Source organism: Triticum dicoccoides, chromosome 5B, assembly GCF_002162155.2.
Source record: "Triticum dicoccoides isolate Atlit2015 ecotype Zavitan chromosome 5B, WEW_v2.0, whole genome shotgun sequence".
In the NCBI taxonomy this organism is placed as follows: Eukaryota; Viridiplantae; Streptophyta; class Magnoliopsida; order Poales; family Poaceae; genus Triticum; species Triticum dicoccoides.
The window spans coordinates 445,123,619-445,139,143 of record NC_041389.1 but is presented as its reverse complement, the minus strand read 5'-3'; the positions used below and the strand labels follow the sequence as shown (position 1 = coordinate 445,139,143).

The following is a 15,525-nucleotide window of genomic DNA, read 5'->3' as shown; positions in this document are numbered from 1 at the left end:
TCACTCCGTGTAAACGGAGAGGTATCTCTGGGCCCACTCGGTAGGACATCATCATAATGTGCACAATGTGACCAAGGGGTTGATCACGGGATGATGTGTTACGGAACGAGTAAAGAGACTTGCCGGTATTGAACAAGGTATCGGTATACCGATGATCGAATCTCGGGCAAGTACTATACCGCTGGACAAAGGGAATTGAATACGGGATTGATTGAGTCCTTGACATCGTGGTTCATCCGATGAGATCATCGTGGAACATGTGGGAGCCAACAAGGGTATCCAGATCCCGCTGTTGGTTATTGACCGGAGAACGTCTCGGTCATGTATGAATGGTTCCCGAACCCGTAGGGTCTACACACTTAAGGTTCGATGTTGCTAGGGTTATAAAGGAAGTTTGTATGTGGTTACCGAATTTTGTTCGGAGTCCCGGATGAGATCCCGGACGTCACGAGGAGTTCCGGAATGGTCCGGAGGTAAAGATTTATATATGGGAAGTCCTGTTTTGGTCACCGGAAAAGTTTCGGGTTTTATCGGTAACGTACCGGGACCACCGAGAGGGTCCCGGGGGTCCACCAAGTGGGGCCACCGGCCTCGGAGGGCTGCATGGGCTAAGTGCGGGAGGGGACCAGCCCCAGGTGGGCTGGTGCGCCCCCCCACAAAGGCCCAAGGCGCCTAGGTTTTGGGGAGGGGGCTCCTCCACCTTGCTTGGGGGGCAAGTTTCCCCTCTCCCCCCCCTTGGCCGCCTCCCTAGATGGGATCTGGGGCTGCCGCACCCCTTGGGGTGGGAATCCTAGAGGGCGCGCAGCCCCCTTCCCTCCCCCTATATATAGTTGAGGTCTAGGGGCTGCCCAAGACATGAGAACTTCTCCCTCTTGGCACAGCCCTACCTCTCTTTCTCCTCCTCTCTCGCGGTGCTTGGTGAATCCCTGTAGGATTGCCACGCTCCTCCATCACCACCACGCCGTTGTGCTGCTGCTGGATGGAGTCTTCCTCAACCTCTCCCTCTCACCTTGCTGGATCAAGGCATGGGAGACGTCACCGGGCTGTACGTGTGTTGAACGCGGAGGTGCCGTCCGTTCAGCACTAGGATCTCCGGTGATTTGGATCACGACGAGTACGACTCCTTCAACCTCATTCTCTTGAATGCTTCCGCTTAGCGATCTACAAGGGTATGTAGATGCACTCTCCTCCCCCTCGTTGCTGGTTTCTCCATAGATAGATCTTGGTGACACGTACGAAAATTTTGAATTTCTGCTACGTTCCCCAACAGTGGCATCATGAGCTAGGTCTATTACGTAGATTCTTTGCACGAGTAGAACACAAAGTAGTTGTGGGCGTTGATTTTGTTCAATATGCTTATCGTTACTAGTCCAATCTTGTTTCGACGGTATTGTGGGATGAAGCGGCCCGGACCGACCTTACACGTACTCTTACGTGAGACAGGTTCCACCGACTGACATGCACTTGGTGCATAAGGTGGCTAGCGGGTGCCAGTCTCTCCCACTTTAGTTGGAACGGATTCGATGAAAAGGGTCCTTATGAAGGGTAAATAGCAATTGGCATATCACGTTGTGGTTTTGCGTAGGTAAGAAACGTTCTTGCTAGAAACCCATAGCAGCCACGTAAAACATGCAAACAACAATTAGAGGACGTCTAACTTGTTTTTGCAGGGTATGCTTTGTGATGTGATATGGCCAAGAAGAATGTGATGAATGATATGTGATATATGAGATTGATCATGTTCTTGTAATAGGAATCACGACTTGCATGTCGATGAGTATGACAACCGGCAGGAGCCATAGGAGTTGTCTTAATTTATTGTATGACCTGCGTGTCATTAAACAACGCCATGTAATTACTTTACTTTATTGCTAACCGGTAGCCATAGTAGTTGAAGTAATAGTTGGCGAGACAACTTCATGAAGACACGATGATGGAGATCATGGTGTCATGCCGGTGACGATGATGATCATGGAGCCCCGAAGATGGAGATCAAAAGGAGCAAAATGATATTGGCCATATCATGTCACTATTTGATTGCATGTGATGTTTATCATGTTTATGCATCTTATTTGCTTAGATCGACGGTAGTAAATAAGATGATCCCTCAATAAAATTTCAAAAAAGTGTTCCCCCTAACTGTGCACCGTTGCAAAAGTTCGTCGTTTCGAAGCACCACGTGATGATCGGGTGTGATAGATCCTTACGTTCACATACAACGGGTGTAAGCCAGATTTACACACGTGAAACACTTAGGTTAACTTGACGAGCCTAGCATGTACAGACATGGCCTCGGAACACAAGAGACCGAAAGGTCGAGCATGAGTCGTATGGTAGATACGATCAACATGAAGATGTTCACCGATGATGACTAGTCCGTCTCACGTGATGATCGGACACGGCCTAGTTGACTCGGATCATGTAATCACTTAGATGACTAGAGGGATGTTTATCTGAGTGGGAGTTCATAAGATGAACTTAATTATCCTGAACATAGTCAAAAGATCTTTGCAAATTATGTCGTAAGCTCGCGCTTTAGTTCCACTGTTTAGATATGTTCCTAGAGAAAAATATAGTTGAAAGTTGACAGTAGCGATTATGCGGACAGTAGAAAGCTTATGTCCTTAATGCACCGCTCAGTGTGCTGAACCCCAAAAGTCGTCTATGGATGTTGCGAACATCGGACATACACGTTTTGATAACTACGTGATAGTTCAGTTAAACGGTTTAGAGTTGAGGCACCAAAGACGTTTTCAAAATGTCGCGGAACATATGAGATGTTTCGAGGGCTGAAATTGGGATTTCAGGCTCGTGCCCACGTCCAGAGGTATAAGACCTCCGACGATTTCTTAGCCTGCATACTAAGGGAGAAATGGCTCAATCATTGAGCTTGTGCTCAGATTGTCTGAGTGCAACAATCACTTGAATCGAGTGGGAGTTGATCTTCTAGATAAGATAGTGATGTTTCTCCAAAGTCACTGCCACCAAGCTGCTAGAGCTTCGTGATGAACTATAATATATCAGGGATAGATACGATGATCCTTGAGGTATTCGCGATGTTTGACACCGCGAAAGTAGAAATCAAGAAGGAGCATCAATTGTTGATGGTTGGTGAAACCACTAGTTTCAAGAAGGGCAAGGGCAAGAAGGGATACTTCATGAAACGGCAAATCAGCTGCTGCTCTAGTGAAGAAACCCAAGGTTGAACCCAAACCCGAGACTCAGTGCTTCTGTAATAAAGGGAACATCCACTGGAGCAGAATTACCCTAGATACTTGGTAGATGAGAAGGCTGGCAAGGTCCATAGAAGTATATTGGATATACATTATGTTAATGTGTACTTTACTAGTACTCCTAGTAGCACCAGGGTATTAGATACCGGTTCGGTTGCTAAGTGTTAGTAACTCAAAATAAAAGAGCTATAGAATAAACGGAGACTAGCTAAAGGTGAGATGACGATATGTGTTGGAAGTGTTTCCAAGTTTGATGTGATCAAACATCGCACGCTCCCTCTACCATCAAGATTAGTATTAAACCTAAATAATTGTCATTTGGTGTTTGCGTTGAGCATAGACATGATTGGATTATGTCTATCGCAATACGGTTATTCATTTAAGGAGAATAATGGTTACTCTATTTATTTGAATAATACCTTCAATGGTCTTGCACCTAAAGGAATGGTTTATTGAATCTCGATCGTAGTGATACACATTTTCATGCCAAAAGATATAAGATAGTAATGATAGTACCACTTACTTGTGGCACTGCCATGTAAGTCATATTGGTATAAAACGCATGAAGAAGCTCCATGTTGATGGATCTTTGGACTCACTCGTTTTTGAAAAGTTTGAGACATGCGAACCATGTCTATTGGTGTATACGCATGAAGAAACTCCATGCAGATGGATCGGTTGGACTCACTTGATTTTGAATCACTTGAGACATGCAAATCATACCACATGGGCAAGATGACTAAAAAGCCTCGTTTTCAGTGAGATGGAACAAGAGAGCAACTTGTTGGAAGTAATACATTTTGATGTGTGCTGTCCAATGAGTGCCGAGGCATGCAGTGAATATCGTTATGTTCTTACTTCATAGATGATTCGAGTAGATGTTGAGTATATTTACTTGATGAAACACAAGTCTGAATTATTGAATGGTTCAAGTAATTTCAGAGTGAAGTTGAAGATCATCGTGACAAGAGGATAAAATGTCTATGATATGATCACAGAGATGAGTATCTGAGTTATGAGCTTTGGCACGCAATTAAGACATTGTGGAAATTGTTTCACAATTAATACCGCCTGGAACACCATAGTGTGATGGTGTGTCCGAACATCATAGTTGCACCCTATTGGATATGGTGCGTACCATGGTGTCTCTTATCGACTTACCACTATCGTTCATGGGTTAGGAATTAGAGACAACCACACTCACTTTAATAGGGCACCACGTAATTCCGTTGAGACGACACTGTTTGAACTATGGTTTGGAGAAACCTAAGTTGTCGTTTCTTAAAAGTTTGGGGCTGCGACGCTTATGTGAAAAAGTTTCAGGTTGATAAGCTCGAACCCAAAGCGGACAAAATGCATCTTCATAGGACACCCAAAACAGTTGGGTACACCTCCTAATTCAGATCCGAAAGCAATAGGGATTGTTTCTTGAATCGGGTCCTTTCTCGAGGAAAAGTTCGTCTCGAAAAATTGAGTGGGAGGATGGTGGAGACTTGATGAGGTTATTGAACCATCACTTCAACTAGTGTGTAGCAGGGCACAGGAAGTTTTTCCTATGGCGCCTACACCAATTGAAGTAGAAGCTTATGATAGTGATCATGAAGTTTCGGATCAAGTCACTACCGTACCTCGTAGGGTGACAAGGATGTGTACTACTTCAAAGTGGTACAGTAATCCTATCTTGAAGGTCATGTTGCTAGACAACAATGAACCTACGAGCTATGGAGAAGCAATGCTGGGCCCAAATTCCGAAAAATGGTTAGAAGCCATGAAATCCGAGATAGGATCCATGTATCAGAACAAAGCATGGACTTTGGTGGACTTGCTCGATGATTGGCAAGCCATTGAGATAAATGGATCTTTAAGAAGAAGACGGACGTGGACGGTAATGTCACCGTCTATGAAGCTCGACTTGTGGCGAAGAGTTTTTCACAAGTTCAAGGAGTTGACTACGATGAGATTTTCTCATCCGTAGCGATGCTTAAGTCCGTCGGAATCATGTTAGCATTAGCTGCATTTATGAAATCTGGCAGATGGATGTCAAAACGAGTTTCCTTACCAGTCTTCATAAGGAAAGGTTGTATGAGATACAATCAGAAAGGTTTTGTCGATCCTAAGGATGCTAAAAGGTATGCTGGCTCCAACGATCCTTCCATGGACTGGAGTAAGCATCTCGGAGTTGGAATATGCACTTTGATAAGATGATCAAAGATTTTGGGTTTATACAAAGTTTATGAGAAACTTGTATTTCCAAAGAAGTGAGTGGGAGCACTATAGAATTTCTGATGAGTATATGTTGTTGACATATTGTTGATCAGAAATGATGTAGAATTTCTGGAAAGCATATAGGGTTATTTGAAAGGTGTTTTTCAATAGAAAACCTGGATTAAGCTACTTGAACATTGAGCATAAAGATCTATGAGGATAGATCAAAAACCGCTTAATGGTACTTTCAAATGAGCATATACCTTGACATGATCTTGAAGGTGTTCAAGATGGATCAGTCAAAGAAGGAGTTCTTGCCTGAGATGTAAGGTATGAAGTTAAGACTTAAAGCTCGACCACGGCAGAAAAGAGAGAAAGGACGAAGGTCGTCCCCTATGCTTCAGACGTAGGCTCTATAGTATGCTATGCTGTGTACTGCACCGGAAGTGTGCCTTGCCATGAGTCAGTCAAGGGGTACAAGAATGATCCAGGAATGGATCATTGGACAGCGGTCAAAATTGTCCTTGAAGTAAATAAGGACATGTTTCTCGATTATGGAGGTGATAAAGAGTTCGGCGTAAAGGGTTACATCGATGCAAGCTTTAACACCTATCCGAATGACTCTGAGTAGCAAACCGGATACGTATAGTGGAGCAACCATTTGGAATAGCTCCAAGTGGAGAGTGGTAGCAGCGTTTACAATATGACCTAGAGATTTGCAAAGTACATACGGATCTGAATGCTGCAGACCCGTTGACTAAAACCTCTCTCAAGCAAAACATGATCAAACCCCAGAACTCATTGAGTCTTAATCACATGATGATGTGAACTAGTTTAATGACACTAGTAAACTCTTTGGATGTTGGTCACATGGCGATGTGACCTATGAGTGTTAATCACATGGCGATGTGAACTAGATTATTGACTCTAGTGCAAGTGGGAGACTGTTGGAAATATGCCCTAGAGGCAATAATAAATTAGTTATTATTATATTTCCTTGTTCATGATATCGTTTATTATCCATGCTATAATTGTATTGATAGGAAACTCAGATACATGTGTGGATACATAGACAACACCATGTCCCTAGTAAGCCTCTAATTGACTAGCTCGTTGATCAATAGATGGTTACGGTTTCCTGACCATGGACATTGGATGTCATTGATAACGGGATCACATCATTAGGAGAATGATGTGATGGACAAGACCCAATCCTAAGCCTAGCACAAAGATCGTAGTTCGTATGCTAAAGCTTTTCTAATGTCAAGTATCTTTTCCTTAGACCATGAGATTGTGCAACTCCCGGATACCGTAGGAATGCTTTGGGTGTACCAAACGTCACGACGTAACTGGGTGGCTACAAAGGTGCACTACAGGTATCTCCGAAAGTGTCTGTTGGGTTGGCACGAATCGAGACTGGGATTTGTCACTCCGTGTAAACGGAGAGGTATCTCCAGGACCACTCGGTAGGACATCATCATAATGTGCACAATGTGACCAAGGGGTTGATCATGGGATGATGTGTTACGGAACGAGTAAAGAGACTTGCCGGTAACGAGATTGAACAAGGTATCGGTATACCGACGATCGAATCTCGGGCAAGTACTATACTGCTGGACAAAGGGAATTGAATACGGGATTGATTGAGTCCTTGACATCGTGGTTCATCCGATGAGATCATCGTGGAACATGTGGGAGCCAACAAGGGTATCCAGATCCAGCTGTTGGTTATTGACCGGAGAACGTCTCGGTCATGTCTGCATGGTTCCTGAACCCGTAGGGTCTACACACTTAAGGTTCGATGACGCTAGGGTTATAAAGGAAGTTTGTATGTGGTTACCGAATGTTGTTCGGAGTCCCGGATGACATCCCGGACGTCACGAGGAGTTCCGAAATGGTCCGGAGGTAAAGATTTATATATGGGAAGTCCTGTTTTGGTCACCGGAAAAGTTTCGGGTTTTATCGGTAACGTACCGGGACCACCGGGAGGGTCCCGGGGGTCCACCAAGTGGGGCCACCGGCCCCGGAGGGCTGCATGGGCTAAATGTGGGAGGGGACCAGCCCCAGGTGGGCTGGTGCGCCCCCCCCACAAAGGCCCAAGGCGCCTAGGGTTTGGGGAGGGGGCTCCTCCACCTTGCTTGGGGGGCAAGTTTCCCCTCTCCCCTCCTTGGCCGCCTCCCTAGATGGGATCTGGGGCTGCCGCACCCCTTGGGGTGGGAATCCTAGAGGGCGCGCAGCCCCCTCCCCTCCCCCTATATATAGTTGAGGTCTAGGGGCTGCCCAAGACATGAGAACTTCTCCCTCTTGGCGCAGCCCTACCTCAGTTTCTCCTCCTCTCTCGCGGTGCTTGGCGAAGCCCTGCAGGATTGCCACGCTCCTCCATCACCACCACGCTATTGTGCTGCTGCTGGATGGAGTCTTCCTCAACCTCTCCCTCTCACCTTGATGGATCAAGGCATGGGAGACGTCACCGGGCTGTACGTGTGTTGAACGCGGAGGTGCCGTCCGTTCGGCACTAGGATCTCCGGTGATTTGGATCACGACGAGTACGACTCCTTCAACCTTGTTCTCTTGAACGCTTCCGCTTAGCGATCTACAAGGGTATGTAGATGCACTCTCCTCCCCCTCGTTGCTGGTTTCTCCATAGATAGATCTTGGTGACACGTAGGAAAATTTTGAATTTCTGCTACGTTCCCCAACAAGATTCATATATAGTACGATAGTATTCGGACACCAAAAGTATTCCGAGGGTACCGGGTACGTATCTGGTCACCGGAAGGGGTTCCTGGCAAACCCCAACAAACAATATGGGCTTAATGGGCCAAGAGAGGGGTAGACCAGCCCCTAAGGGGCTGGTGCGCCCCTTCCATATGGGCTGGCCAAATTGGAGTAGAAAAGGGGAAGGAGGAAAGGAAAAAGGGAATAGGATCCACCCTTCCCCCTCTTCCCCTCCTACTCCGAATAGGAATAGGAAAGGGGGGAGGCCGAATTGGGAGGACCCCAAGTAGGATTCCTCCTACTTGGGGCGCCCCCTTGGCTGCCTCTCCTCCCCTCCAACCTATATATATGAGGGGGGGCACCGCTGGAACACACAACAAACATTGTTAGCCGCGTGCGGCGCCCCCCTCCATAGTTTACGCCTCCGGTCATATTCACATAGTGCTTAGGCGAAGCCCTGCGCGAACCACTTCACCATCACCGTCACCACGCCGTCGTGCTGACGGAACTCTCCCTTGACACTTTGCTAGATCAAGAGTTTGAGGGACGTCATCGAGCTGAACGTGTGCAGAACTCGGAGGTGCCGTACATTCGATGCTTGATCGATCGTAACGAGAAGAAGTTTGACTACATCAACCGCGTTGTCAAACGCTTCCGCTTTCGGTCTACGAGGGTACGTGGACACACTCTCCCCTCTTGTTGCTATGCATCTCCTAGATAGATCTTGCATGAGCGTAGGAATTTTTTTGAAATTGCATGCTACGTTCCCCAACAGACATCACTTGTTCGAACACTTGTCACAACATTATCGTACATGTCCTTGATGAGGGTAATGTACTTTTGTTGGGACTTTGTGTTTCTCCAAGGCCCGCCACATGATATTCCTTGGTATCTTATCATAGGCCTTCTCCAAGTCAATGAACACCATATGCAAGTCCTTCTTTTGCTCCCTGTATCTCTCCATAAGTTGTCGTACAAAAAAATGGCTTCCATGGTCGACCTCCTAGGTATGAAACCAAACTGATTTTTGGTCACACTTTTCATTCTTCTTAAGCGGTGCTCAATGACTCTCTCCCATAGCTTCATTGTACGGCTTATCAGCTTAATTCCATATTAATTAGTATAACTCTGAACATCCTCCTTGTTCTTGAAGATTGGTACTAATATACTCCGTCTCCATTCTTCTGGCATCTTGTTTGCCCGAAAAATGACGTTGAAAAACTTGGTTAGCCATACTATCGCTATGTCCCGAGGCCTTTCCATACCTCAATGGGGTATAATCAGGGACCATTGCCTTGCCTCCTTTTATCCTTTTTAAAGCCTCCCCGACCTCTGACTCCTGGATTCTCCGCACAAAACGCATGCTGGTCTCGTCAAAGGAGTCGTCTAGTTCAATGGTAGAACTCTCATTCTCCCCATTGAACAGCTTGCCGAAGTACTCCCGCCATCTATGCGTAATCTCCTCGCCCTTCACCAAGAGTTTGGCCTATTCCGTCCTTAATGCATTTGACTTGACCAATATCCCTCATCTTCATCTCTCGAATCTTGGCCATCTTATAGATGTCCCTTTCGCCTTCCTTCGTGCCTAACCGTTGGTATAGGTCCTCATATGCCCGACCCCTTGCTTCACTGGCAGCTCGCTTTGCGGCCTTCTTCGCCATCTTGTACTTCTCTATGTTGTCTGCACTCCTATCCAGGTATAGGGGTCTGAAGCAATTGTTCTTCTCTTTAATCGCCTTCTGAAAATTTAAAAAGGATTAAAATTTTCTAAAAATGTGTGCATTTTTTAGTTTTGTTCACAAACTCCAAAAATGTTTGTGGATTTCAGAAAATGTCCCTGTTTAGAAAAATTGATCACAATTCAAAAAAGTTTCACGTTTCCAATATTTGTTCACAATTTGGAAAAAAATTCGGGAAGTTACATAAAATGTTCGTGTTTTGCTAAAATTATTCATTATCATTATTTTCAGAAAATGTTCATGTTTTTGAAATTTGTTCACAAATTCAAAAAATTCATGTTTTCATAATTTGTTTACAAACCGAAAAAATGTTTGGGAGAATTTCATAAAATATTCACCTTTTGAAAAAATCTTCGTATTTTCCAAAATTGTTAGAGTTTTTCAATTTAGATCTTGTTGTTTTAATGTTTGCATTTTGAAAAAGTTATTCGTAGTTTCAAAAAATGTTTTCATTTTCAATTTTGTTCCTTTTTTACAAAAAATGTTTTAGATTCCCAAAAAATGTTTGAAGTTTGTGAGCAAATTGGGAAAATGTTCGTTTTTGTAAATATATTTAACTTTGTGAAAAAGAAAACCACGTTCGAGATTTAAAAAAAAATGTTTATTCTCTTTCGCCACTTATTGTTTATATCAACAGAGCTGGCATTTTAGACAAACAAGTCTATGGCCACAGTGACCAGCGATTGTGGTTCAATCACTTGAGGTTGTGTGCTCGATCCTGCCATTGACTCACTCCCTGCGGCAGGCACAAGTGGGACAAGTGTCGATGATTTTATGTCCATGCACACCAATTTTGGTAGCTTGACCTCTTTGGTTCGTTCCGTTGAAGGTGGTCCAATGAGCAGACTTATTCAAGATCAGGTAAATTTGACTGGGTATCCTCACGTGCTGTTTTTGCTCAATAATTATTTGAAAATTTCACTAAGTAAATTGGTATATAACGCTTATTTAAATGTTCAATGGGTATATATTCTTTCCACACATATCATGCAATAGACAAATGATGTTTCATTTGAACTTCAATCAGGAGTCATTAAAATGTGCAACTATCAAAGGGAGAACTAAATACGGTTGTTTGACTATTAACTGAAAACATGTAAATGTGAGGTCAGTGTCACACAATGTAGCATGTTGGGGTAACTATTGCAATAGCTGAACAGATGTAATTGCTGCTATAACCATCGTATGCTTTCTTATGAACATTCTCTCTCTTTCTTATGAATATTCTCTCTCTTATGAACATTCTCTCTCTTATGAACATTCTCTTTTGCCGCTGAAAAATAATCGACGCCTGTCCCATTCCGTCTTACCCCCGTGCCGCTCCCGCGAGCGGCCCGGGCGGAACCCCAATCCCCGCCGCCGCCACCCCTCACCTCCCCTCCCCTCCCTCGCCGCCGCCAGCGGACGCCACCGGGCAAAGCCCGTGCGTGCGTCGGCGGCGGCGGGGTCCCCCCTTCCCTCGAGGCTCTCCGGCGGCGCGGGATGCCTTCCTCTTGGGGTCACGCAAATCGGCGGCGGGGCGCGTCTGGCCTGTGTCGGCGTGGTCCGACTGTGCTGGTTGGAGCGGGGCGCTGCTCCGGGATGGCGCGGCCTGGCGTGGTCCGGCCGGATCTGGCGGCCACGGACGGCGGCGCTCGGAGGTTGGAGCTGGGCGCTGCTCGGGGGATGCGGCGCGCGGCGGCGGGCAGTGGTCGGTCCTCCGGGAGCTGGCGGAGCAGGGACTGGTGGTGCCGCGGCGACTCGCCCCCGGCGGTGGTTGGCTTGGGGCGGGTCGGTGGCGCAGGCTGGCGGCGCCCGGAGCGCGGGTCCGGGGATCTCGGCCCGGATCTGGTGCGCGTCGGCGCTGGCAGGCGTCCTTGGGGTGCTCACGGCAGGGAGTGCGGCGGTTGTCCCGGAAGCCTTACGTGGGGCGTAGCAGGATGGAGGGTGCTGGTGGTACACCGACACCGGCGGTGGCGGCGGTGCGAGCGCAGCCATGGCGGCGGCGGCACTGCGAGGCCTGGCCAGGAAGGGTCTTGGCGGGCAGCGGGCGTTCAGCTGCTGCCGTGTGGGGCGTGTAGTGATGCCTCGGCGGTGTGGGTGCCGGAGTGTGGTCGGAGGTGCGGGTCGGTTCCATTCTGGTGGCAGTCCCCTAGCGCGGGTGAAGGCCACCGTGGCGGAACTGGTTGTGCACTGCTCGGTGGTTGCTACGGTTCCTAGTCGAGGTTGAAGGTGATGGCTTTAGGCGTGTTTCCTCGGCAGTGAGGGGGGCTTCGATGGCAAGTTGCTGCGGTGACGACGGTGTGAGGCATCTGATTGGGACTGGCCGAGATCTTGGAGACGTGGAGATGTGCGGTGCTACGGATGAAAATCTTGTTCGGTTGTGGCCGGACCAGAGTTGATGGCACCTACGGTTGTCATTCACCTCCCTAGAGGCTTCGCCGAGTGCAACGCCATCTTCCTCGCGACCTCGTATCGGCAGCTGTCTCCGGGGCGAAAGCCTTGATTCGTAGGATCGGCATGATGGCAACGTCCTTGAGGTTGTTACTCTGTTGGGAGCATTGTGCTGGGAGACTCGAGGTCCCATGATGCGCTCCTCTGGCGTTCACCGCTGCCCGGATCTTTCTCCTTCGGCGCCATGTACGGTCGTCGCCGGCTTATCCAAGGAAGCTGGAGTTGCTGTTCCTCGGAGGTCTTCAGCGTCGGCCGAGACACGGCAAGGGGTTCGGTGTAGGGTAGGCTTTTGTGTCGTTGTTGTGTTGTCGTGTTGTTGTGTTGGGTTGTACTTGTACGATCCGTATGTGGAGTGGGTCGCTTTCGTTGTTCGCAGCGAGTGGTTGATGTTGTTGTATGTCTCATTTCTCTTCTTCTATAAAGCTAAGGTACGCAATTTGCGTACCCTCGAAAAAAAATATAGCAGCAGTACACACCATTAATCCATTATGTGTTTTACACTTTTACCCATCTGCGTGTTGACTCTGGTAATATATTTTGTACAGTGCGATTTGCAACTTGGATTTGGTGCACAGAAGCAGCAAATATATCCTAGTTTTGAGGAGCACCTTCGGATGGCCTCAGCTGGAGCTCCGCAGTTCGGGAACATGGGCAGACACAATCCTATGCCTGTGCATGTGCCCGTGCCCGAGCCAACACTGATGCTAGGGTATGAGCCAACGTTGATGCTGGGTTATGCACCGCAGTTCGGGAGCTGCCCTCCGGTCCAGTTAGGTTGGGACCTGTCCAAGATGGTTGGCGTGCTCCAGTCCGTATGTGTGTGGTGCAACACAAGGTTCCAGCATTTTGGCACGGCCGAGCAGCAGAACGATTCTGTTGGCTTCATTTGCCCCGCGTGCAAGGACAAGACATCTGGTCATCTTGGCACACTCAACAATGGTTCATTGCTTTAGCATTCGATCTCTGCTGCTGTTTTCATCATATGTAGTCCGATCTTTTCTTTCTCGTGGGGATCATGTAGGGTAGTCTGGAATCTGAGCTAGTGTGTGTGTGGTGGTTACGTTGACCGGTTTGGCTATGTTTAAATGACACTGGTTTTGGTCGTTGACTGATTTGGTTTTTGTAGCAACGTAGTATGTGACACTTTAAAATGCTGAGGTCCAGATTGAACCTGAGGTGCATGATTCTTTTCATTGGCCTTGGTCCGCCATGGATGAATACTACTCCCTCCGTTCCCTTTTGCAGTGCGCATAATTTGTTTGCCAAGATTCCGAAATGTAGTGCGTGCATGCAGCACAAACCTGGTTTGGACGAGTTACCCTTGGCTGGAATCAAGGGACACACACAGCAGGGCATGCACATGGGTGTGTGGCAGACAATGCATGCAGGGTTATTCTGGTAAAAATCACAGCTCCAGCTCATGCATTGGTATTAGAGCTAGCATCCATGCGCACTGTAATATAAAACAGAGGGAGTAGTAGCTAACGCGCGCTTCGCTGCGCCATTTTCAGTCATAGGGTCCACACCTTTTTTTTCCTTTCCACACGTTTCTTTGTCGCACTGTGAAATGAGGCGTCTAACTCACGTGTTTTTAGAATCTCTTTAATGAATTATTGTACTACAATGTGCCTAGGTAATATCATATGTAGATTATGAGGGAAAGTGCACTTCAAACATTAAACAATCGACCAAAATGGTATCGCCAACAGGAGATGAGTCCATCATATTCAACTAATAAATTACATTGGTCACAATGAGCCATAGCCAAACTACTTCGCGAAAATCATATAAGCTTTATCGGTGACCGACACACGCTTATCTTCGTGAAAATCACCGACCTTGGTGACCTTCTGGGCGGTTGCTGAAGAGGGGATGATGCGCGTGGCGACTCGCGAGGCGACTCCGCCCGACCGCCGGTGGGCGGTCCACCTCGTTGCCGATCTAGCCACGCTGGCGCTTATGATCTTCAAGCGAGGCGTTCTACTCCCGCGTGGTGACTCCCTTGCGCTGGCCCTCATCGACGACCGTGGGATACGCGTCGACTCGATGCGGGTACATGGGGAATTTCCGATCGGGGAGGGGACGCAGGTACGTTTCCCGTGTCACTTTGTGTTGGTCGACAGGGCGCTGGGTTCCGAGGCGGAGGCGTGGCGCGACGCATAGATCGAGGCGGAGAAGGAGAGGGAGCGTCGGGAATGGAGGAGGATTAAAGCAGCGGTGCGGTGCGGTGCGGCCTTTCCCTCCCCTCTCGACGAAATCTACCTTCCCTCTCTCCCACAAGCAAGCTCTCCGCGGGCGGACAACCATGGAACCCTGGAAGCTGAGGCTCGAGGAGAGGGCTCGGGTGATCGCCGGCGGAGACGAATCGAAGATGGCGAAGCTAATGGAGATCATCTCTAGGTTCTCGACGGAGAGAAATATGAAGGAGGCGACGGGGGTGGCCTACAGGAAGCTCACCGAAGCGAAGGACTGGCGCCTCACACCGACGGGCTAACCGGTGGGGTGCTCAGGATGCTGTTGTGTGCGATGGAAGAGGCGGAATCGGACGATCTGATGCAGGCCATGAAGTGGGTGGCGTTCTGCTCGCGGCGCAGCGCTCCGACAGGCCCGCGGGGGTACGTGGTTGGTGCGGTGATGGGTCTCCCTGCACCGGCTCCGGCGGTGGCCAGGGAGACGAGGCCTACTCCTGCGGCGGCGTCGGTGGCGCGGACAGATCTGGGAGACGGCAAGGGCAAGGGTGGAACGAAGCCTAGGACGAAGAAGAAGATTCAGAAGATGCCGCTGGTCCTGCGGAGGTCACCGCGCTTCCCCCGCTGCTTCCCATGTCTGCTCAGTCTCACTCGCCCCCAGGGATGGGGGTAGGGACCTCGTCGGCGGGCAGTCGTTTCTGGCTGCTCGCTAGTAATGATTCCGACGAGGAGACTGGGCTCCCGTTGGATTTTCAAGGTACAATCTCCCCCAATCTCAAATATCTTATTGAACCTACATCGATAGGAGAAAACAGAAGAATCAAAAGAAAAAAAGCGGCTGATAGCTGCAAAAAATAGGGGGGAATTTGTGATGATTATGGTAATAATTCTGGTTATGGGAAAATGGATGAGATGGCAATTACAACGAACCAAGTTTTGATTGACAGGGAAATTGTAGATAAAATGAACAAATATGCCCAAATTCCAGATTTCTGGTCTGAGGAGGCA

At 48.0% G+C, this 15,525-nt stretch overlaps 1 protein-coding gene across 1 annotated transcript; it reads left to right on the top strand.

The window, feature by feature from the left end:
• Nucleotides 1-10,614: 10,614 nt before the first annotated feature.
• Nucleotides 10,615-13,313, top strand: LOC119305700. The gene is made up of 2 exons (XM_037582153.1): nucleotides 10,615-10,756; nucleotides 12,874-13,313. The coding sequence occupies exons 1-2, from the start codon at nucleotides 10,670-10,672 to the stop codon at nucleotides 13,279-13,281; spliced, it is 495 nt and encodes a 164-aa protein (XP_037438050.1). The 5' UTR covers nucleotides 10,615-10,669; the 3' UTR covers nucleotides 13,282-13,313.
• Nucleotides 13,314-15,525: the final 2,212 nt, after the last annotated feature.

Excerpts from the sequence above, each read along its gene's own strand:
- LOC119305700 (XM_037582153.1), top strand. The coding sequence starts at position 10,670 with ATGTCCATGCACACCAATTTTGGTAGCTTGACCTCTTTGGTTCGTTCC. Across the intron at positions 10,757-12,873 it reads GCAGACTTATTCAAGATCAG|TGCGATTTGCAACTTGGATT; the intron begins GTAAATTTGACT and ends TATTTTGTACAG.